Raw genomic sequence first — 25,477 nt, 5'->3', positions numbered from 1 at the left:
AGTGAAATCCTAAGGTTTTTTAAATGCCAATTCCTAACTATAACGCCCCTGAAATCTTTGTTTTTTTCAGTGAATATATATATATTTATATAGATATAGATATATAGATATATTTACTTAAGAAACCAAAAGGTTACAGGGGCGTTATAGTGTATATATTAGGCAAATATCACATTCCTAGTTTTCCATTTTTACTTCTTTTTACGCTTTACTCGTATAGAATGGCAAAAAAACACATTTTGCCTTGTCTGTCTTTATTTTTAGAAACAAGAACATGTAAAGTAGGCCTTGTTTTGAGCACCCTTCAATGGTATCTGTCATGAGTGTCAGGCCAACAGCTGTGAATTTTGACAGCTCAGGGAGTCAAACAAACAAAGACAAGATAACGAAGCTTAAATTGCTGCTGCTGTGCACCCCTGGTTGTGCTACAATGCTAATGCATTAAATATGTGTGCCTAAAACACTACAGGGTTATGAGAGTGAGACTGCATCTATCTGTTAAAAAATGAGGAAATCCTGCAGGTGCGACTTCACATCTTCAAAGAACACAAAAATAAATTGATAAACCAAGATATGATGATCAAAAAAATGTAACCGAAGAAATGCAGGCAGAAATGTTGAACACTTAAATACCATAAAACTGAGAGCCTCAATCATAGCAACATAGACAATGTGGAAAGATGTGTGTGCATTTCCTATTGGTTGAAGTATAGGAGGTTGGTTTGCTTTAAATAAGTAAATGACAAGACTGAGACCTCTTGATTGGCCTAAACAATTCCTTCAATTGGACACCCTGGAGGCTGATACATGGGATCATCCCTTCATCTGCTTCTTATAGAGTAAGACAAGCGATGGCTTTCAAGAAGTCACAGATGTGCTAAAACAGGAAAGCAAACTCTACGCTTAATGCAAGACTGCATACAAACAAGGCAATGCCTGTGAATTGTCTCCCAAGATAGTCCACAACACACACAAGCCTTTCACATCAAGGGAAGTGACCCCCAACCTAGAAAAAAAAAGGTTGTCTGTACCTTAGAGTAGACTCCCCAGGAGAGCTCCGTTTCGGTCACCATGACCACAATCCCAAACATCCCGAAGATCAACGCGTAATCACTTAGCCTCTTCCTCTTTTCAAACAAAGCTCGCCGGTGACCCAGCTTGTATCCCACGTTCTGGTTCTTCTTCTGGTTGCGGGCACGCTCTGCCTCTTCCTCCTCGTCCAGGCCGCTGTCTGGGGCCTTGATGTGGTCGTTCTTGGAGACCACCACCTCCAGGCCAGAGCTGTTGAGGGTCTGCAGGGGCTGGGTTTCAGAGTCGAGTTCATGAAGGTTCCTGCGGGAGGCGCTCAGGCTGCTGAGGGGTCTCACCACTCCTCCGTTGTACTTGCAACTGTTCATGGCTATCTCAGTGAAGGGGTTGGGCTCGCTAAACGTGCTCTTGGATCCTGCATGACTCAGCGTCTGAAGGTCAGCGTTTACCTGCAAAGAGAGCGGATATCGTTAGTAGGAACAAGGCAAGCCACCAAAACATTCAGACCCCAGCCAATGGCCTGTCTGTTTCTCTTCTCACAATCCACCACCCCAAATAGCTGAGGTTCTACTGGGTCTCCTTTTAGACAAAACATTTGTGACAGTTTCCAAGACACACTCATCCTCCATTTAAAAAAAGTATCTTAGCAATGTTCAGTTTTTTTATGAATCCGCCATTCCACCAGTCATCGCCACAAAAAACATCACTTCTGGTGTTGCTTTGGTACCACTCTCTACACATTTCACTGGTGCCCCCTGCCCCCCTTTGGCCTGACTTAGGCGATTAGATGGGCCTCATCTCTGCCCGTTTCCCACAAATGCAGAATTCACTTCCTTTCGAGATGATAAACGTTTAAAATGTGCGATCTTTTCCCCAGATGTGACGTGCCTTTTTTAAGCATAGTTCTGTACCAGAGTGCAAATGAAACCCAGAGGGGGGCGAGCCACTGAAAGCTCAAGCTAGGCTCGAGTCTGAAGCCCGACTCTGGTTCAGCTTGAGGTCCTGTTAGCACCTTGATCCCATAGCGAGCTGAGCTTTCATGTGGCTTCTCCCTGCCATATTTGTGCTACCCTAATACACAAAGAGGTAAAAAAAGCATTAACACTTGAGGTAAAAAGGAGAGAGCAATAGATACTCACTTAGTAGCCAATTTACACTAAGTGAAACGAGAAAACCTGCATTTATCAAGGCTTCCCCGCTTAACCAAATTGTGTGAGCTTAAGCAAATATTACTAATGGTACTATCATCAGGATGGGGCAGGGCAGAATGGTTCTCTCATAGGGCATTTCCATTTATAGTCATAAGCACCGAATAGTCCAGCCAATATGCTGGGACCCCGGAGCACTTCGATATATCATCTTAAGTGTAGACTTTTGCCTTTCAAGAAAAAGACAGATTATGCAGCCTATATGCCTAGGCTACAATGGCCGAATTCTTCATTAACCCCTTCAGCGCAGCGCGGATTACCACGCTGTGCTGAAGGTTCTATTGCGCGGGCGGGGCCATGACGGAGCGGTTCCGTCATACGCACAGCGCAACCGATGCACATGATGGAACCGCTCCGTCATGCGCATCGAAGGGGTTAAGAAGTAAAAAAATAAAAGCCAGCGCAACGTATCTGTGTACAATTTTAAGATACTGTTGCAAACAGCATAAATCTCCCTCACAAACCTTTTTTTGTTTTATAGAGATGAAGGAGCGCAGTACAGAGTAGCCTCATAGGCTGTCACTGTTTGGCTAAAAACGAACCTGCTCCTTTAAGAACCCAGAGACCACCAGTATCCCATCATGCTCAGCAGGTGGCAGTTGCTTCAGGTTTACTTTCTGGCTCCTGCGGACATGATCCTGGAGCACTGAGCTCAGCCTTTTTGGACTCCATACCTAAAAAAAACAAAATCCTTTTTTTGTTTCAACAACTTCATTCTATGTTTTTCATCTCTCCCTTGCAGTTTCTGTCTTTTTCTGACAGAAAATTGTGTTTTTTTGTCCAATAAAATGCTCCTTTTTACTTGAGAAAATGACCTGCCTGGGGGAGCAAGACTCTGCTTCTAGGCAGCATCTCCCTGAAGATTTTCAGCATACAAGACGTTTTCTAGCGTACTCTGAAGAAAAGCGAGAAGCAAACATTGTATGAATGTAGGAATTCAGAGGGAGAAGAGGGTCAGTCCTCTAACAGGGCTCTGCCATTTAACTTTGAAAAGCGAGATGAGTGTCAGTCTTCTACCAGGGCTCTGCTGTTTACTTATGAAGAGCGAGGAGAGGGGCAGACCTCTGCAATGGCTCTACCATTTACCTCTAAAGAAAGTGTAAGGTCCAAACTGAAGCTTTCAGCTCAAAATCAACATCTTTTCCAGTTGACGCCAAAAGGATCGACGTCGAGGGCATAGACGTCAAGAACGGCAACGTCAAGAGTATTGACGTCGACATCATGACCATCGACGGCAAGAGCTTTGACATCATGACAATCAACGTCATGAGCATGGACATCAAGAGCATCGAGGTCAAGAGCATCCACGTCAAGGGCTTTGACATCAAGCGCTTCGACGTCATGAGCATCAACGTCATGAGCAACGACTTTAAGGACGTAGTTGACGTCGTGGAATGGGTTGACATGGAGGCGAAACAGGAGGTCCACGGTGAGGAGTATATCGATGTCGAGATATATCAACATCGAGGCGTTGTTACAGAAGGTCAGCATTAAACATATCGCCACTCAGGCGCAGATTAGAGGGGATGCCAAGGGCATTAAAAACTCTTTTCCTCCACCTCTGCCTCCTCTGTACCTACCATCTGTTTTCAGCACCACTCTGATGCCAATACTGCCTGGAACTGCTTATTTCCACCCCCCAAAAAGCGCCAGTGTTTGCGCCATCGCATCTTACAGGCGCTTTTATCTCCGATGTCATGTCTCTCGATCAAAGCCGGATCATGTACATGATCTAGGCATCGATCACGATACATTTCCTCCATTTCTACAGTGAGATATACGCTGACTCTGTCGGATTCTCCACTGTCTCGCTTTTCTTAGATGGACAACATTACAGATGTTGGTCCTGTTGTCTTCATTAATATTTTGAGGCGTTTCTCCTTCCAAACAGTTCTGGAAAGAGGTGCTGAGACACTCACCATACCATGGTCAGCTTCGTGACCACGAAGTCCTTTAATGCTGGTCTTCTTAAGCCAGTACAGGAATTGTGTTACATTCTGGCATCTGCTATATATGTTTCTCCCGAGTGGGATTCTCTTGTCCTCCACTCAGAATGTTCAGTCCCACGGATCGTATTGACCATCATGCAACTACTTCTGCCTCCTCGGTGTCACCTGATAAAGAGAGCAAGTAGCTGGTCTCTTTCGGATGTAAAGTCATTACTATGGCCGCAACCCCCAAGACCCCCGGTACAGCTCTCTTTCTAAGCAGTTTTGAAACAGTACTCTAATAATCTATTGAGAAGTTGGCGGATTGTCTTCCCAGGGTCCAATGCGAAGTCTTCCTACAAATAGTCAATACCAGCTTCTTGGTGCCTAATATGGTCATCAATGCTGCAGCTGATTCTTCCTTGTTCCCGGCGCAGGCATAGTTTTCCGAAAACATTCTTGGCTCCATCTTAGGGCTCTTAACCCAGAGTTTAAGCAGTCGATACTCAATATTTCAGATTCAGATTTTTACCTCTTCTGCAAAAAGATGTCGTGAAGAGAATACATCAATGGAGATTTGTACAGTGCTCAGCCTGGAAAGGCTCAAAGAACAAAAATGTTCCTTCAAGCCCTAAAAGCACCCGTTCTATTCTCAGAGGGTTAATTTCCTTCTTTAATATCAAGCGAGGGTAAACAGACAATAGGCACTAAGCCATTCACTTTTTGTTCCCCCTCTTCCATTACTATCTTCAGTAGAGGGCAGCATCTCTTTTCCACCAGAAGGTAGCTGCAAAAGCATATGCTTGAGGTCACGCCTAAAATTTGGCAAGACCATTAGCAGTACCAAGTACTTCAGTTTGGCTTGAAGACAGCAATCAGGACATTCTCCAAGTGCATGACAGTAGCGGCTGCCCATCTCCAGAGACACAAAATGTTCATCTATCTATACCTAGACGATTTTCTGATCAAAGCATCCCCTTCTCAAGAAAGGTAGCTTTATTACAACTGGACTTGAAATCTCCTCCAAAGGTTGGGCCTTCATGTCAACCACAACACGTCAACATCTGTCCTGGTCCAAACACTGCATTATCTGGGTGCCACCATCGACACAACACAGGCAAGAGTGTGTCCTTTGGAGGAGAGACAGTTATAAATCCCTAGGAAGTGTCAAGTTCTCATAAAAGCCTCTCATCCAACGTCGAGAACCGCAGCCCCTTCGCTCCTTGGCTCAATAGCATCATGCATCTTTCTCACTCTAATTGGCCATCCCCACATGCGCCCTCTGCAGGAATGTCTAGTGGACCAGTGGGTTCAACTTGCAGGCAATTGAGAAGACCGGGTACAACTGTCTCCTCATGCCAAGCTTTCCCTCAAATGGTGGTGCTCTCCAACCAATATACTTCGAGGTACACCAATTCATCAGGAGATCCCTCCTCAAACCATAGTCATAGATGCCTCACTACTGGGATGGGGAGCCCACATCAATCACCTCCAAATCCAAGACAAGTGGGCACAGAGGGAATCAACATACATCCTCAAGCTGCACACAGTCCATCTGGTGCTGAAGGTGTACAGATCCCACTCCCTGCTTGTTCAGACAGACAATACAACAATCATGTACTACATCAACAAGCAGGGAGGGTCGAGGTCCAGGCCCTTGTAACACCAGGCCCAGACAATCTGGAAATGGCTTCTAGCCAGGGACCGCACGATCACAGTAGCTCACCTTCCATGTGTACAAAATAAAAAGGCAGTCTCTCTCAGCAGACTCATGCAAGAGAAACACAATTGGGTCTTAAACTATGACGTCGTCCAAATCCTCTTCCAAAGGTGGGGAACTCTGGCCATAATCCTATTCGCCACTACAGACAGCAGAAAATGCCAAAGCTTCTCCTTGAGGTACTTCCAACCAAGCACACTAGGGAATGCCCTATGTATCAACTGGTCCATCAAATTTCTCTTCGCTTTTCCGCTGATTCACCTGATCCAGACAGTCCTCATGGAATTGTTCCAATCAAGAATCAAGATGATCCTTATACCTCAGGAGTGGCCACATCAGTTGGGGTTCACAGACCTCCTTCTCTAGTCCATCCATCCACATCTCAAGCTGCCATGCAGACCAGGCCTGCTAATGAAGTTCGAGGGCCAGATGGTACACCCCAAGCTCTCCTCTTATATTTGACAGCATGGCTCCTCAGCTAGTGCAGTACAGACACTTAATTCTGCCACAAGACTGCATAGCCATCTTTGAAGAGAGTAAGCGGCCTTCCACACGTCACGCATATGCCTTCAAATGAAAGAGATTTTGCAAATACTGTTCATCGAACAACGCAGACCCTACACCCTGCCTGGAAGATGTCATTCTTCCACACATTAGACACTTGGCACAATCTGGCTTGGAATTCTCTTCTATAAAGGTTCACCTGGCAGCGCTTATTGCCTACAGAAAAGGTCCTTCAAAAACCTATTTTTTCAGAATTCCTTTCATCAAGGATTGATTTTCTAAAGGGGTTGTAGAAGGTTTTCCCTCCCATTATGCTCCCTTCCCCTCCAGGGGAACGTACTGTAGTCTGTTTACACATTACGCAGGACCCATTTGGGGACCATTCACCAGGTGTCTCTCCATCATCTATCTTGGAAATCTGCTTTCCTTTTGGCCACCACATCTGCCTGCAGGGTTAGTGAGATCCAAGCTCTATGTTTTCATGAACCATACACTGTATTTCACTCTAACAAAGTGGTTCTGAGAACTCACCCAAAATTCCTCCCTAAGGTTATTTCAGACGTCCATGTCAACCAGACTATCACATTATTACCCACATTCTTTCAGAATCCCTCTACTCCAGTGGAAAGAAGTCTCAATTTCTTGAATGTGAGGAGAGTTTTGCAATTCTGTCTGGACAAAACATGGGGTATGAGCAGATTGAACCAATTGATTTTCAACTATGGGCCGGTCCGTGCAGGTTTAGCCACCTCCAAGCAATCCCCTTCATGTTGGATAGTTTCTTGTATCCCATTGTGCTATCAAAAAGCTAACAAAACACTCTCACCTAACCCCAAAGCACACTCCACTAGGGGTGAGTCAGCTACTGCTGCTTTATGGCGGCACATACCTATTCCAGAAATGTGTAAAGCAGCCACATGGAGATCTGTGAATACATTCAGCAGCACTCTTGCCTGGACTCTAATGCTAGAGCAGACGCTCAAGTGGAGCAGGCTCCCTCAGAAATCTATTTACTTGAACATCATGGTGCATCCTCTGTCCCATCCACCACTCTCACTCTACTCTGTGCTTATGACTGTAAATGGAATTCCCCAACAAATGTCTCATCTGTATCTCCAGTTCTCTCATAGGGGTATTTCCACGATAGTCCTAAGCCACCCTCCCTCTGCCCTGGTGCAATGGACAGAGGTATTTATGCAATTTACATATGCTTTCCAATCGCATTCGAAAAGAACTGAAGCAACTGCCACCTGCTGAGCATGATGGGATACTGGTGGTCTCTGGGTTCTTGAAGGCGTAGTTTCTTTTTGAGTAGGATAATGACAGCATATGAGGCTACTCTGTCCTGATCTCCTTCATCTCTATTATAAAAAGGGTTTGTGAGGGAGATGTATGCAGTTTCAAACATATTTTCAAATTGCACACAAATACGTTGTGCTGGCCTTTTTTTTTTACTTCATAATGAAGAATTCGGCCACTGTAGCCTAGGCATATAGGCTGCATAATCTGTCTCTTTCTTAAGTGTCTTTGCAGGCCCTCCTCAACGAAGGCAAAAGTCTACACTGAAGAAGGTATATTGAGGTGCTCCAGGGTCCCCGCATGTGGGCAGGACTATTTAGTGCTTATGACTATAATAGAAATAACCCTATGAGAGAACTAGAGCTACAGGTAAGAAACTATTCCTTCAAGTTCATGTTTAAAACTAACACTTTTAATAAGTACTTCTCCCTGGGTGTGAAAAAAGGAGAAGTGAATGTGAAACAGAGAATCGGGCATTGGAAGAGAGGACGAGTGAGAAACTGGCACCACGAGGTGGGGAGGAATTTAAAGACACAATAAAGAAGAGGTGAGGCCTGTAGGGGTCCCCCACAGAGATGGGAAGATGGAGTAGGGGAGAAGATGCCCCCTCACGTACACAGGCGCCATTTGATCACACACAACGCCTTATCCAAAGGCCAGTCCTGGAACTCACTAGGGGTGGGTGGAAACGACAGAGCTACAGGAAAACTGTGCGAGGTTCTGCAGAATTCAACCAATGGGAGGAAAATATGCAGCTCACGCAGCTCGAGCTCCAATTTAGTGCCAGTAGTGTGAGCCACACTGAAAATCAGTGCGAACGGCATCATCCTTTGTGCAAGAGCGCGCTGTCATTTGAGTTGCTTTTGCAGCTGCTCAAGTAGAAAATCTACTTGAGGGGCAGCAAATCTACTTGAACGGTGGCCCTCTGACTGCGACCGCTCGCGAACGCTAGCGACTGCCTGCGTCAGAAAACCGTGCTAGGGAATGCCAAATTTCACTCTCGCTCGTATATTCTGGAGCCTTGCAGAAGAAAAATTCTGCCACGTGGCGATTGGCGGAATTTGTCCAGTCTGCCAATTCGAGGGCAGAACAAAACATTCTGCGCACTCCTAGAACTCGCATGCATAGTTTCTCCACGCAAATGGAATGTTTGTGGCAGGCCCACAGGGCCACAGGGTTCTGCTATACATTATGTAAAACATTTTTGGGGGTTGAAGCTATAGATGAAACTGCACCCACGGGTGTGGTCCAAAGACTCACTGCTCATAAAGTATGTGCTCTGCTTAGATGTGTTGTCACTAGAGTTGGGTGTAAATCACATAATTTGCTTTAGTATAATTACGATAAAATTATGTGCCATTATGTGAGGAGCGTAACCCACCATTTAACGCTTTTTTCTTGGTGCAAAATGCACCCCTGCTTCCAAAATGGAACCGAGGATGCGTTTAGTAAATAGCACCAAATGCAAAGAACACGAACAGCAGCGGCTGCTCCCACTTGCTGAGGTCGTTGTTTCTCTGCTCCTGCGGTGGGATTTTTGTGTCAAACTACTCTTAATTACTCGAACAGATGTAACCTTTTAGAACTTTGCGTCAAATGAATAATGCAAAATTACCGAAATGACTCCGATAACTTCAGCATAATTAAACTTTTGCCCAGCCCTATGTCTCACTCAAGGGTGAAGTTCACTGACCATCCCTTGTAAAGTATGTGCTCTACTTTGATGTGCAGTTAAAACACCACATCAAAGTAGAGCAAATTCTTTATGGCGGGACATCATCTTTGTACCTAATCCTCAAGAATGATCAATTCATTGCCAGCTGGCAATATCCACACAGTTATGCGGTAGAGAAGTCAACCCTCACTATCCACAAAGTTATGCGGTCGAGAAGACAAGCCTCACTATCCACACAGTTAAGCGGTAGAGAAGTCAAGCCTCACTATCCACGCAGTTATGCGGTATCGAAGTCAAGCCTCACTATCCACGCAGTTATGCGGTATCGAAGTCAAGCCTCACTATCCACACAGTTATGCGGTAGAGAAGTCAAGCCTCACTTTCCACACAGTTATGCGGTAGAGAAGTCAAGCCTCACTTTCCACGCAGATATGCGGTAGAGAAGTCAAGCCTCCCTTTCCACGCAGTTATGCAGTAGAGAAGTCAAAGTTCCCCGACAGCCATTTCAGCTTTGGATTTCCTCAAGGCTTTGTTTTGTTGCTGTAAATAAAGTTTATTTTACTTAGAAGGTGCACGAGGGAAACAGGCTTCAGCTGCAACTGTTCTTTATTTATGCATCTTTATTTGCATTTTAAAGTTTGGTTGGCTGAAAGAAAAGCACTGTAGATAATTATTCTCAAGGCCTGTGTTTCTCCCAGTGAAAAAAAACATTATTTTTCACACTGGCGGCACATCGAATGGTTGAGGTAAAGGTGTGCACATTTGCAAACTCCTCAAACTCACAAACCTACGTTTTGGGAAAAAGAGGTACAGTTTCGGTGTCCCTTGCAGTAGTAGGAATCTGGGCCACAGCCACCAAGGACTGCCAGGGTAGCAGCCGAGAGAGCCTTCTTCCATGCACCCTTGGAGCCGGCCATCACTGCGCCGCCCCCCACAGCCATCATACCTGGCTCTCCTGCCACCATCGTCGACCCCTGATGCCCCACTCCTCAGCCGCCGCTGCAGAAGTGCCCCTCTGGTTTCCTAGAACAGAAAGTCCCTTCCGTGGAACAGTCTGTGCTAGAAAATCCAGAGTGGGGCGGGTTAAGGCAGCTCTAGCAGTCTGAGCACTCTGGGAACTTCGGGTCACAGAAGCAACGCCAGATAATGCAAACTCTAAAATAACTCTCTGCACAGCCCGACTTGAAAGAAGCAAGGCCGGAACAAGGAAACAATTGTCAGCTTCGCAATCAAACCATTTATATATTTTTTATTTCTTTATTAATTGGTTCATCAACCCATGAATGTATTATTAAAGCACTCAACCATCTTACCATGTATTCATCCATCCATCCTCCCACACAGCCATGCATCCATCATCCACCTGTCTGCGCATCTATGCACATGTGTGCATCAACTCTGATGTTTTATGTGCTCCTCCTGTGTGTCTCTTTTGTCTGCGTCTGCCCGCAGGTTTGTGTGCATGCGTTTAAGCTGCTGTGTGTGCACGGATAGTGCACAGCTGTGCGGAGTTTCAGTAAAATGGCAGATTCACAACACTTCGGGGCTTAAAAAAGGCCTTTAACGACCTTTCTGATCTGTGAACCACCTCAACATCAAAGAATTCAAGTCTGCGATCAAGGCCAGAAAATACTCTAAATGACTAAAAAAACCCGTTCCAGCGGCGGGTACAAGGCCGCTGGTGAAAGTAAACTGGAAACGGACTCGTCGTTTTGGGATTCACAAAAAGCTCTGGGGGGATTTCCGATTTGCGCATGCGCAGGCGTGCATGGAGGAACCCTCTTCTGTCCTTGGGAGTAGGGATCCATGTTCCGATTGATGACGCATGCGCTCGAGCTGGAAGGGCCTGGAAGAGGTTTACAATATGCGTGTCCATAGGTGCCTATGGGACCCAAGAGTTACTTTCAAAACAAGACATACAATGGATCTGAATGTACATATCTGCAAACATCTCTCAAAGGGAAAACTGCCCTTCAAAACCGTTTAGAGGCTGAAGAAGCCAACAATGTACTCCGTGGGAATAGGCTGCGAAAAAAGCATGGAGGAAACTGGTAACTAGCCACAAATCCATATATTTAAGGATATTTAAGAGATTCCTAAGCAGACACGTTCTAGAGTGCACACTCCCTCCCCATGGACAAGTGAGTAAACCTTTCTACGAGTGTAAAACCATCCATGGATTTGCACTCACACAAACGGCACTTTTAGCACTTAATATCAACTTGTGTGCAAAAATTACTCTGAGAATAGGAAAGGCAAAAAGACGTAGAGAAAAACTGAAATATGTACACAAATAAACTTGTCAGGTGAAAACAAGATCAGCAAATAACCTGTGTACAGGGTGTTTTTTAGGGGTGGGCGAGCTTGAAGTACTCCTGCCAAATTCAACAACATTGACCCCTAGCAAATTTTGCGGGTAGGATCTTGATCAAGCTTTTCCCGGCACTTTATAAAATGAACTTCCAATAAAAAAAAAAAACAAAGAACACCAGAGAAACATTTTAGCTAAATTAAAACTGCAAGACTGTCAAGCACGCTCAGATAAAGCTATCAGAGGCGATCAGCACACATTACAGCAAGAAAGGCTTGCAACGCACATGGAGGATTGAACAGGAGGACGAAACATGGCCGCCTGCCAGAGTGGCGCACCCTATTGAAATAATTTTGCTATATTCACATTCAGGGACTTGTGTCAGAAACATGCGTCATGGTGGGGCGATCCTTGACCAATATACGCACAACAGGTTGGTCTTCGTGCCAACATGATAATAATATTCAGTACGTCTGCTTCAGAAAGGACATTGGTTCTTCCCCTCTTCCCCAGCCCTACAACACATCCACCACCACATCCACCACCACCACGTCCACCATCATGTCCACCACCACCGCATCCACCACCACCATGTCCACCACCACCACGTCCACCACCACATCAACCCCCACCATGTCCACCACCACGACCACCACCATGTCCACCACCATCACATCCACCACCACCACCACGTTTTTTTTCAGGAGGAGGGGGCTTGGGGGCAGGGAGGGGTTGAAAAGTGCCTCCAAGGTACTTCTCGGCATGAGGCTCCGCCCCTTCAAGGCCCCCCTCCCTCTGCACACTGAGATTGTTCTTCAAGTTGACAGGTATGTAGTCAGCTACTTCACTCAAAATTGATTTTCATAAATTAAAGACATTTTTAAAAAATCCTTCCCCTGTTGCTCCCTCGTCCGCTTCCTGTTGTTTCTCTGGGGTTCACCCCTCCCCCTCTATTGCTCGCCCACCCTACAGGCCTTTAAAAAAAATTAAAAAATGCTTTCTCCAATCTTTAGGACGGCCCAAAAACTTTCATTTGCTGCTTGACCAGTAATATTACAAAATCGCTTGCAAGTATGTTTACATGATTCACCGCTCCTTCCATCGTCGAACAGGTCAATAGAAAATAAACAAAATGGACGCAACTTTTGCACATGCTTGTGGATGCTCCTGCAGGCGTCATCACGCTAAACTGCCGTGACGTCGTAATGTTCACACAACGTAGGCATGCACGTCATCGCTTCCTCTTCTCCTTCCTTTCTTTTGCACGCATGCTGCACAACTTCAGCGAAAAGGACTGAAAAAGCAACTGGGTCGAAAAGGCAAGAACTACTGGCTTTGCCAAAGCCCGATTTGTTAACTTTGGAGGGTAAACTTCAGAGAGCAAAATAACTCTGGTGTCAGCAGCGTTGCTCTGGCCAGGTCAGAGGCTCTCACTGTACGTATAAATATGCAATTTTCTCCTCATGTAAGTACTTGGTTCTATTGTGAAGCGCCCTGACACCTTTGATTAAAGTCCGCGCTATATAAACATGCATTCAATAAAATAAATATAATTGGGTGATCTGAAACACTAGTATCACAACGAAGTCAAAACACTTCTAGCCACCCATCCTACAACATGTAGCATGCTCTCTATGTAGGCGAGCGCTACAGCGCCCCACATTACGGCAGTAGGCGCTACATAAACACAGTACAATACATTAGAGGGGTGAAATAAGAAAGTCAGAGAGCCAGCGAAAGAAGGGGAAGAGGAGAGAGCAAACGGAGAGTGAAAGAGAAAAGAGAGGGTGCAGCTCAAAAACTATAAAAGAAAGATAACGAGGCAGAGACTGGATATGAAAGAGAATGTGTCAGAGGGGAGCTCAGAAAGAAAAATGGGGGAGACGGATTCACCGGCGGAAGGAGGCAGAAACTGTGTCCAGTGTGTGGGGGAAGTGGAAGCAGATACAGAGACCCTCCCCTCCCCCGCAGTCCGTGCCATGTCACTGCTCCCCAAGCCCTGCCCATTGATGCAGCGCCCAGTACGTGCCGTGTCCGCAGCGCGCTTTTCCTGCAGCAGAGCACACGCAGTGCCAGGGGAGGCGCCCTCCGTGGCACAGGGGATCTGAGGGGTGGGGGGCAACACCCGCCCACCCCCCGCTGGTCCTACCGCAGCTCTTCCAGCTCTTCTGCTGCGTCTATGCCCGGTTCATGATCCAGGTCGGCTCAGGTTGGGGGCCCCCTGGGGTCGGACGGGTGGGGTCTGCAGATCCTCGGCATCCCCCAGGGACGCTTCGACGCCAGGGACTGCTGCAGACGAGGCTACGGACCGGGAGTGTCTGACAGCCGCAGCGGGAGGGAGTCTGTGGAGGGGTGCGGGGAGATCAACAGACCCGCAGCCCACCCCGGCGGAGCGAGTTCTATGGCGAGCCGGTCTCAGCGCTATGGGGAGGGCAGAGAAACGCGGGGGCCAGGAGCCGGGAAGCGTTCAGCCCCGGCAGGCACTCTTCCACTGAAGGCGCACGCCCGCACGTTATAGCCTGGCACTTATCCCGGTAATAAGGTGGTGTGAACCATTATATCTGAGCCCATTTAGGTCAGGACTGGTACTTACCAGCAGCCTCCTGTCCTTAAATAGGACAGGACAGCTGTGCATTTAATGGGCTTTTGAACCTTTAATGGACAGGACTGGCACTTCTCAGCTGGACTTTTGTACCTTTAATGGACAGGGCTGGCACTTCTCAGCTGGGGTGCTGTACCTTTAATGGACAGGACTGGCACTTCTCGGCTGGACTTTTGTACCTTTAATGGACAGGACTGACACTTCTCAGCTGGGCTGCTGTACCTTTAATGGACAGGACTGGCACTTCTCAGCTGGGCTGCTGTGCCTTTAATGGACAGGACTGACACTTCTCAGCTGGGCTGCTGTACCTTTAATGGACAGGACTGGCACTTCTCAGCTGGGCTGCTGTACCTTTAATGGACAGGACTGGCACTTCTCAGCTGGGCTGCTGTGCCTTTAATGGACAGGACTGACACTTCTCAGCTGGGCTGCTGTACCTTTAATGGACAGGACTGGCACTTCTGGGCTGCTGTACCTTTAATGGACAGGACTGGCATTTCTCAGCTGGGCTGCTGTACCTTTAATGGACAGGACTGGCACTTCTCAGCTGGGCTGCTGTACCTTTAATGGACAGGACTTGCACTTCTCAGCTGGGCTGTTGTACCTTTAATGGACAGGACTGGAACTTCTCAGCTGGGATGTCATACCTTTAATGGGCAGGACTGGCACTTCTCAGCTGGATGGCTGTGCTCTTAATGGACAACACAGGCACTTCTCAGCTGGGCTTCGGTACCTTTAGTGGACAGCACTGGCACTTCTCAGTTGGGCTACTGTACCTTTGATGGACAGGACTGGCACTTTTCAGCTGGGCTGCTGTGCATTTAACTATGCAAGACTTTACTCACATATTGTATTGTATTGTAATTGCATTTATATAACGCTTATTACCCCTGACGAGGCGTCAAAGTGCTTTTCCGGCGAGTAGCACGCTACTTCCAACCCATAAAGGATTAGTGGTGAATTAGTATAGTGAAATATGAAAGTAAAGGAGGGGTAAATATGGTAGTCCGTTATTTGGATTGAGAACGACAACGATAGTATAGGGATAGAAAAGGGAAAAAGGTTTGCAGTTATATAGTACTTGCTACCCCTGATGGGGTGTTGAAGAGTTTTTTTCGGCAAGTAGCACGCTACTCTGGAACCCATAAAGGATTAGTGGTGAATTAGTCTAGTGAAATGTGGAATTATTTTGAGTGGTGGCTATATGGGTGCATTTCACGCGTCCATAATTGTAATATTACGATGTTCAAATGTTATTTTGAATACAAGTAGAAGAGACTGTAACTCCAGTTTTTGCTGAATTAGGCGTGTGTTTATACACATTGGAGGGCTTTCTGAAACAGCCTAGTGCCTTCCTGCCAACTGTCAATGTCTCAATGAATGCTTGCTGCAGGAGAAGGTTAATTATATTATGTGCCTCTGAGGTCATAAGGTCACACAAAGGTTCCTGTGCTCACAGTTTACAATAACTCTTATAATGCAAAATGGGCTTTCAGCTCTGCCGCCCCTGAAACATGGCCCCACATCCCCCCAAAGAGACAACATTCCCTAAATTACATAACATAAAGATATGTGACAGTCTCCTTTTCCTGTAGGACATGAGAAACCGGTTAACAGCTGCTGTAGTTAAACAGCAATAAAACAAGAGGTATGCCCTGTGAGATACAGTCCTCTCTGCCACCTGAAGTCATTTGAAAGCGCTGAAGGGCAGGAAAGAGGAGGAGCACTGGGAGAGGGGTAAGTGTCCCCAAAACACTGGTGCAAACCTACTAGCTTTTAATAACAAGCATTTGCAATGCAATAGGTCTTGCATTTGCGAGAGTTTAAGCTATTGGCATTGTAAATGACAATGCCTTTTATTTATCTGTTTTGATAATTAACACATTAATAAAAGGCATTGTCATTTGCTATGAGAATAGCTGAAAATCTTGCAAATGCAAGACCCATTTCACTTCAAAGAAGCAGCAATCACTGTCCCAGGCTGCTTGGAAAGGTAAAGCCCACATGGCACACTGAGTGTTGCAGGAAAGCACGTCGTGCCTGCAGTAGGAGGAACTCATTAAAGAAAATAGTGCATACAGAGTAAACAAGACATAATGAGTAACAACAGAAGTGAAAGGGTCAGTCCTCATGGGAGGCTACAAATGAAGACAAGGTGATACAAAGGAGGGACCATCAGGCCTATTAACGAATCAGAAGTCAGCATTTTCAAAGGACATTGATATAAGCCAATGACAAATCTGGGCGGCGGAGAATGGGTAGAGCTTCAAGTCCATACTCCAATACAGCATGCCTCGCAGAGCAGCGCATGCGCTGCCCAGGCTCAACTTAAACAAGCATTTGCAATGCAATAGGTCTCGCATTTCCGAGAGTTTTAGCTATTGGCATTGAAAATGACCATGCCTTTTATTTCTCAGTTCTCAAAACTAACACATAAATAAAAGGCATTATCATTTACAATGCCAAAATAGTTCAAACTATAGCATTGCAACAAAAAAAATTGTAGGCACGGGAGATTAAGTGATTAAGTCATTACCCAGCTCTAAAGTCTGCAGCTTTGGTCTGCGAGACCTAAAAAGGTGCGTGTTCATCTTGGTGAAAATGCTGGTGCAGTTTTACATCCCCATGTCTCAGCAACTCAGTAGCGCATGTCCCTGTGGCTGCTGCTCGGCTATGGCATTTCTGAATCACGGTCCCACCCCCTATAAGACAATTCCATGGCGCCCCCTCCCCAGTGAAAGCCAAGACCCGTGCGTAAAACTCCGGAATCGGAGTTGAGTTAAAGAACTTCGGCGGCCCCAGGCCTTCGCCTTGACAGTAAGGCCTGTGAAATTCAGGCCCTCAAGAGCACAGTGTGTGCAAGCAGGAAGAGGGGGAAGGCGGGGGGCACGGGGACCTGTCATCAGACTGGGGCGACAGTGTGGTCAGAGGTCGAGTTCGTGTGCTGGGTAGGTGCCCCCGGGACAGCTGCACAAAGACCGCACTATTTGAAAGGGAGTGGGTAGCTGTTTTGCAGCAGAAGGAAGGTCTCTAACATCTATTACGAGCCGAAGCACCATTCGGATTGTGGCTCCTAGAAGCGTGTCCCGCTGCATTGGTGTTTTCATCAATCAGTGTGTCGATAAGCGTCCTTCGGCTTCCGCTAATATTTCTTTTTAACTGGTGGAGACAGGGAAATTGGAAATTCCTCAAAGTGTCGGAGCAGTTGCCTTCGTAAATAGTTCAGTTTTACCGACTGTAAAGCGGCAAAACATGGACTGCACAGAACAGCTAAAACTTAGATAAAACAAGGACCCAACTTTTTTTTTTAAACAAATTTAATCCACCGTCTAGTTAAGGCGCTGGATGCAGAACGCTCTATGCTGCTTGAATGCCCCACTGCCAAGCCACAATCCACCGCCGCGGTGAAGTGAAACCTTTCAAGTTTGCATTAATATTATAACATGCGAGTGTACGTGAAACTCCGGAGTAAAAAAGGAGGTTCTTCCCAGAATGGATCAAAGAATGATGGTCACATTTGTGTACAAGCCACAGATGCCGTTTTTAGACCGGAGTATCAGAAAAGCCAGGGGAGGACAATCAACCAAATCAATTAAATAAATAAACCTAGCACGGCCGCTAAAGTCAGCGGACCGCGCTCCAAATTAAATAAACAAGCGCGAGGACCGCGCTGCAAATAACAACGAGACACGGCAAAAGTGTAAGCAGGGGTGCGCGCGCTGCATTTGAAGTAGTTAAAGTGATCGGAGATGCGATCAAGGGAGCAGAAAGGAAACTGATTAGAAGGGAGGGGGTAGTGTGAAAACAGCGGGGAGAGAAGGGAGGGTGTAATAAAAAACAAAGGAGCCAAAGCTATAGAGAAGGGAGGGGGGAGTGGGAGCAGCTGTGCACGTGCATGTGATCGTGCACTCAAGGTTTAGGCCAGCCAAAAGACTGTGGGTAGCACTTCGAAAATCCCACATACAAAATTTCTCTTCGAGCCTTTGGCTCAGCGAGACCTAAAAAAAATCACCCTGTGAATGAGGAAGAGAGGCGTGCAGAAGGGACCTGACCCTGTGCCCATTGCAGCCTTTACAGCCATGGTGCAGGGTGTGGGGGTGAGCTTTCTGGCACTCACAACTGTAGACCTACTTTTACCCGGAGCCCATTACACAAACAAAGGCTTCTGGAGCAGCCTCATTTGACCGTAGAACAAGGAAAGGTGCTATGGAAGCCTTAATGAATCATGTATGTACACTGCAGTGCCTTCACACATGTGCCGGAAACCCCCTCCAGGCACAGGCTTCCAGTTGATCCCCGCCATATCGTCTCTTTAGTGGGTAACCGTGTGAAAAACGCTTGTATCATGTGAGACATGATGGCACTGAGTTGGTAGGTCTGATGCTCTCTTACTACGCATTGAAATAGTATGTTTTAGGCATTTAGCCTTGCGCCTGACCAGCAGGAGAGTAGGTATACTGATGGGTGCTACTGCTGAGGGAGGGGGATGATATGCAGGGATTGTGGGAGTGGTGAAGAGTACAGGCCATAGAAGATACAATAGAATACAGATTAACAGAGAGGTTGACATCATGTTACACAGTTTTAGGCATGTCGGAGCAGAGAGAGACTGCTTGCCTTCCCATACTCATTTAACAATGCCTATCTACCAAAAGTATAAATATAAAGGAGCCCATACTGGGGAATTGGAGCGGCGGTGCTACCCATAATCCTCCAAAACACTGCCCAGCAGAAAACATTAGAGGAAGTGCAGAACGGTTCCGCTTTGGAGTTTGTCCACATGCCATTGAGTGCAAACTGGAACGTCTGTTTTAAACACCTGCCAAAACATGGCCTCTCCCAATGGGTTGTTGAAGGGTCTAGGCCTAAAAAGTCCATGTGAACCACCAGAGGGGAGGTATTTGCAAACATGTGGACATCTATATGGTGTAACCCCAAGAGAAGTACCATCACTAGTAATATAGTTACTGGTCCCTCTGCCCTACCAACACCAAATCCTACTCATTGCACATAGCCACCTCAAAGATTTTCACCAAGAACCAAAAACTGCCCATGAAAAACTTTGAAAACATTTCTTTTGCCCCTGGATCTATAGTGAGACCAAATGGCTAAGTCAGCACTGTACATTGTGCCGATCACACCACAAGGGGGCAACAGCAAAAGTTCCTATGCAACTAAAGCTTATCATTGTCATTCATGGTATCCATATGCATATCAGAGGAGCCTTAGAACCCTCTGAAAAGGACACTAGTGCACATTGGTACTGGCTGAATATTCTACACAGTACTAGGAGGCCTTACCCTATATAGGAGTTAGTGTCCAACTTTTTTAAGATACTTATTCCTTTTTATCCTTGAGTAGGATTATCAAAGAATATACGATCAAAGTACTAACTTTATATTCTCCTGATTGTAGGAAGTGTGCCCGGAGTTATAAATGAAACAACTCTTGAAATCTGTTTATCATCCACAAACTGATGGATTAGTGGAGAGAAACAACAGGAAAACTGTACGGCTTTAAGGAAAAGTGTTACTACTTGTTCTTGTTGCCATGCTTAGCATCTCAAAGGCTTGGACAGGCTTCAGTTCATTAAAGATTCTGTTTGGAAGACAGGCCAGGTATCTGTAACACCGTGCATTTGAGCAATAGTAAGAGGAACCTAATAAAGAAATTATCACAGTCAATTCCATTCTTTAATTACAATTTGATTACTTAATAAACAACAAATAGCCATACTCAACATGGGGAGTGTAATAATGACAGCGATCAAAGTCACCCAGCCACATATTTTCCTACCTGATCATCGGGTATTGTTACATCTCCTGTCTAGCTGGATAACAAGATGTTGGCAGTGTAGCATGGACCTTAAAAGTTCATTTAAGCTGCTTATTGTGTCATACAATACAGCCCGAAAAATATGCATCTGTACCATGGGAATTTTCTAAAGAAGTAGGTTACCACATAAATCACTCCAGCTATGGGCCTGATCACAACATTGTGCCAAGATTACAACCGTTTTTATCAACCAGGAATCATTATCCTGGAGAGATCTGGTGAATATTACAGACTTAGCTGAAGAATCATCACATGACTTGGAGAAGCCATCCCAGTAAATTTAGAAAGTAGTTTAAAAATGCCGGTACATACTCCTCCAAGAGAGCATGCTATGATAAAAAAAATCTACAACTTTAGTCAATTACCTCATTGTATGCAGAAAGCCAAGAAATCCACCATCTAACATATATGTCATAGACTCCAAAAAATGCAAGATTATTAGCAAATTCAAAAAAGTTTGTAATAGTTCCAACTGAGGTATGATATCCGGACTGCTTCCATGGAATGGAGTGATCAAGCCCCAGTTAGGTATAAATTGACCAATCTGATAGGGACATCTAGCCTCAGATTCCTTACCTGTGACTTCACCCCAAGCACCAGACTGGATCCAGAAATGTTTTCCAGCAGTACCTCTGCACGTAGGTAGATGGCAGTTTGCAACTCCGTAGTGACGTTGTCCACCAGATGTGACGTCAACAGAGTCCATATAAGCCCCTTCCCAATGTGCTGACGTCCCTTTCTTCTTTTCCGTGCTTACAGTGTGGATCCGGACAGCAGTTACGAAGGCTGTTTTTTGGCCTGTCCCGACATTTTGGTTGACGGAACATTGTGCCTTTTTTTGTCTCATGTCCTCTGGGTTCAAACTTTGTTTGCAGTTGCAAAAGGTCCTGCATCGTTCTCGGTCCAGGACACCATTGCAGGATCACTCTAGAAGCCATTGCTATGGACATCCTTCGCACTCAATGTCAGAATGTAAATCAAAATGCAGACGGTCAAAGTTGCAGCCTTCCCGACTTTGCTGAGTAGGCCCCTCCAGCTGAGGACCCTCCCCACGTCTCCCAGAGTTCCCTGGAGCCGGGGCAACTCTGGCCCATATGCAGCAGTACTATGCTTCCCTGCGTGCAGTCTTCGGCCTTCACCTCCCTCTGGCTCGCTTTTGAGTCCCAAGGAGGTTAGAGGAGCCAGACCTGAATCAATGCTGGTGGGTTCGCCCACGGCATCAGTTAGATTTTCTGGATACATCATCGGATCTGTGTCGGCTCCGGTACACACCCCATCGGGATTCCACCAGCGACACCGGAGTTCGATCAGCTAATGCCGACAGTGTCCTCGTGGTGCAGATCAACGTTACGGCAGTCAGCTCTCTCTGACGCAGAAACGTCGCCACCTCGACACCGGACGGTGTCAGTGGTGTCATTCGACTAAGACAACTTCCCTCCTACTTCTAAAGGGCCCCTTACTGTTTTTCCTACTGGAGAACGGGCTTTTAGGTGTGAAGGTGAGAAGCTGGGGTTTATGAACCCCATGGTTGTACCTGTCCAACCTCCTCTAGAGGGTAGTTGGCGGACGGAGCTGGGTTAGACTAGTGGCCTTGAGTTATCACCAGCTTCAGTACTCCTTTCCCCTCCCAACCTCGCAGCAGAGGTGAGCTCCTCCCTGGCTGAGGTTCTGAAGAGGGTAGCTGTGGTCCTAGATTTGCAACTCTCCTCTGTAGAGAGGACAACTGACCCATTGGTAGACGTGCTTCACCAGGCCTAAAATGGGTAGAGTCTGTACTCCCCTACAATCAAGCATTGAATGACCTTATTTTAGGGACCGGGGCTAAGCCTGCAACTGGGGGCCCTGTGGACTGGTCTATAGCCCATAGACACTAGACCACCCTTGGGAACCTGGCCTGTCTCCTCCGACATCCAACTTCACTGAGTTTTGAGATGCAGGCCTCAACGGCTTCCCATAATCTCAGGGCCCTTCCTAATGCCTGTCAGAGAGGGAGCCCAGAGGACTGGAAATTTGTGGGAGCAATATCTTCTCATCCAGTTCAGCATTGCGGTCAGTAAATACGGCTTACATTCTGGGCCGATTTTGCCATGTGTTGCCAGATTCGGTGGTGCACCTGCTGCCTCACACACCCACGCATACCTCCTACAACCTCTCAAACACCCGCTCACACACCCACACAACCAATCACATCCCCATTGACAGATCAGTACAGGTAGTCATACATCCACTCACTCATCCACAGAGCCAATTACACACCCACTCATACAACCACTCACTCACCCATACAGATAATCATATAACTAGTCACTCACCCATACATCTACTCACTCACCCATACAACCAATCACACACTCACTCACACACCCACACACCCACACAACCACTTACAAACCCATTCACACAACCATACAAGTACTCATACATCCGCCCTCTCGCCCTTACAGCCATTTACACAGACAAATATTCTACATTACAGCCACTCACAAACCAACTCACTTAACCACACTCCCACTCAAAGAGCCACTCACTCACCTATACAGCACACTTACACAACCAGTCATTCACTCATACAGCCATTCAGACACCAACCCACTTACCCCTACAATCACCTACACACCAACTCACCCATCCATCGATACAGCCATGCACTCACCCATACAGTCACTGAAACACACACTCACTCACCAATACAGCCATTCACTCACCCACACAGCTACTCACTCACCTACACAGCTACTCACACACCCAATTATACACCCAGTTACTCACACACCCATATAGCCACTCAGACAGCATTCACACACCTAGATACAAACAGCTACTCACATATTACATTCTAAAAGTAGTATCAATCATTAGTAGTACACCCAGTATAGGTATTAAACTTTTGTTGTAGCTTAGAATGTATGTTCAACACTCAAACTCTTTGAAAACATACACTCACTGGATGAGGGCATCAGTGATATCATTTGAGATGCATTGCAGGGGCGTAAGTTATAGTTAGCTTAGGCAACTATAACTGCTGTAACGTCTCTGTAACCTTTGTTTTTTTCAGTTAATTTTGAAGTTGTTTTTTAATCTATTTTGTAACTATAGCATCCCTGCTTGTAACCTTTGTTTAAGTGAATATGTATATATATATATATATATATATATATATATATATATATATATACACACACATATTTTTTCTGTAGAAGGGGCTTTTTACTTCATCCTTTACATGCTGCGGGTCTTTTTTGTTGTGACATGTTGCCTATATTCCCAGTGTGTGTAGGTCATGCTCGAGAGACTGTTCTCTTGTGCAGCCGGTCTTCTTGTCATTACACTGATTTCTTCTAAACAAGGCGATGTGTTGAAATTACATGAAAAGTCTGGTACCTTTGTCGCCACAGGTGCCTCTTATACAAGGGTTCAAAACTCCACCCAGAGCATGTAGATGTCTAGGTATTAATTATTTTGGTGTTCCTTGACCATTATGGTTCCTTCTTTCTTGGAATTACTTCCCAAGAGGGCTCGATTGCGCTTTTCGGAAACACACTCCTCCTGGTGGGTTTCTCTCACTCTTTTACAGGAAGTCATAATATAATCTACTTTATTGTTAGGGTTTCTTTCTTCATGAGGAAATATTCCCCTTTTGTCATGTATTTCACTTCCTTCGGAAGCTGCGAGGTCTCTTTTTCCCCGATATATCCTGGCATAACTAAGGCTGTAAGTGTTTAACTTTAAATCTTCCTGTATGTTTAATGTCTCCTGTCTTCTATAAGGTCATTATTTCCTAAATTCAAAATGTGTTGCTTTTGTATGAGCTGCAACTCCTTCTGTTGATTGAGCTTTTAAGAGATAGTATTTTGTTTTCTGACTTCCACTTTCGTGAAGGTTTTTGTCCGTAGCGGACTATGTCTTCTATCTTTTATCCGATACTTCAGCCAGGTCCTTCCTTTTCTGATATAACTTACTTTCAATGTTGATGCTGGACACCTGTCCTAGGCCTTCTGTGTGTTGGTCTTTGTTTAACTTGCTCTTCTTGAGACAAGTTGTGGTCTTGATTCTCTCTTCTCGCAAGGTTTTTTCACACCTGTGTTCTTTCACAAAATAATGTCAGCGGCCTCTTTCTAGCTGACTCAGTCAGTTAGCATTGCTTGGATGCTTCGGCAGCCATTGCTTTCCTGGAATTTGTGAGGTTTTCCACATACTCCATTATCTTCTCAGTCTGATCTGCTGATTACTTGACTAGATCTTCACATCCATTTCTGACATCATTGTGGTGATGGCTTCGGAGATAGATAGATAGATAGATAGATAGATAGATAGATAGATAGATAGATAGATAGATAGATAGATAGATAGATAGATAGATAGATAGATAGATAGATAGATAGATAGATAGATAGATAGATCACATTTCTCCAATTGACGGGAGCCCCCATCCCTTCAGGGCGGCTTCGCAAACGGGCATGGAGCTTCCCATAATCTGGCTTTCACCACAACACACAAAGAAAACTGCGAAGCCCGACTGAGTACTTTACTGGCTTTATTGCTTTTAGGAAGGGCAGGACATCACCCCTACGCGATTCGGCCGTTGGTGTTGGCCTTGCTCACAGGTGAGGTGCATCACATTAAATCTGTTTTCACTTTTGAACACATTACAGTCACGTGACCTGGTACGATACTACCAGTCCCATAGTGCACATTGGTATCAATTGCAGACTACGGGGGTTGTGAAATGTAGCCAATAGCGTTGCATCCCGTAGTAAGAATGAAACCTTAGTTGAATACTATGTACTGTGATAAGATAGTAATAATACAGCGGCATAGCGTCCTTGCTTACGCTACATATCCTGGTGCACTCTGTTGTTCACAAAGGAATTGTCACGTACTGAACGCGCAGCAGTTACCTTCAAAAATGGAATCCACAAGATGTGCTGCCCACAATGCCTCTCACACTCAAAAGAAATCAGGCCAGTGAGTCCCAAATCGGCAAGAGGAGACTTCCCTCCTCTTGTACTCCCTTCCGCGCACTGTGCAGAATGTTTGGGAAATCCACTCTGTCAGCATTTAGGCGCGTGGGACATGCTCCCCATTTAAATTCATCACATATATATATATATTCACTTAAAAAACCATAGGTTTCACACATGTTATAGTTAGCTGGACATTTCACTCATAAAAAACCAATGAAATTCCCCCGTTATAGTTACTGCAGGCAACTATAACTCACGCGACCGTAATCCTCTGCTGATGCTAATACTGTATTTAGACACTTATTTACCCATGTCTTCTTCCATTAATCTTTAGCTATACATATATTACAAATATTTATTTTTCAGAAAGACACATATGTCATCAGTGATGTAATATCTGAC

General features: G+C 45.7%; 1 protein-coding gene across 4 annotated transcripts in view; it reads right to left on the bottom strand.

Annotated features, from left to right (window-relative positions):
• The window catches only part of KCNN1 (potassium calcium-activated channel subfamily N member 1), a 560,056-nt gene that overhangs the window by 225,482 nt on the left and 309,097 nt on the right, over positions 1-25,477 (bottom strand). For 3 of the 4 annotated variants that reach the window (XR_014971961.1, XM_085637391.1, XM_085637392.1), the window contains one exon: positions 1,032-1,478. Coding sequence is in view for 3 of the 4 variants with exons in the window: in XM_085637391.1 (XP_085493517.1) it covers positions 1,032-1,478 (447 nt within the window). In the remaining variant the exon portion in view is untranslated. Of the gene's footprint in view, positions 1-1,031; positions 1,479-13,567; positions 13,597-25,477 lie in introns of those variants that run through there. The other variant, XM_085637393.1, reaches the window with a different exon arrangement.

Source organism: Triturus cristatus, chromosome 12, assembly GCF_964204655.1.
Source record: "Triturus cristatus chromosome 12, aTriCri1.1, whole genome shotgun sequence".
NCBI classification, from domain to species: Eukaryota; Metazoa; Chordata; class Amphibia; order Caudata; family Salamandridae; genus Triturus; species Triturus cristatus.
Note: the sequence above shows the minus strand (reverse complement) of the source record. Positions and strands in the feature narration are given on the sequence as shown.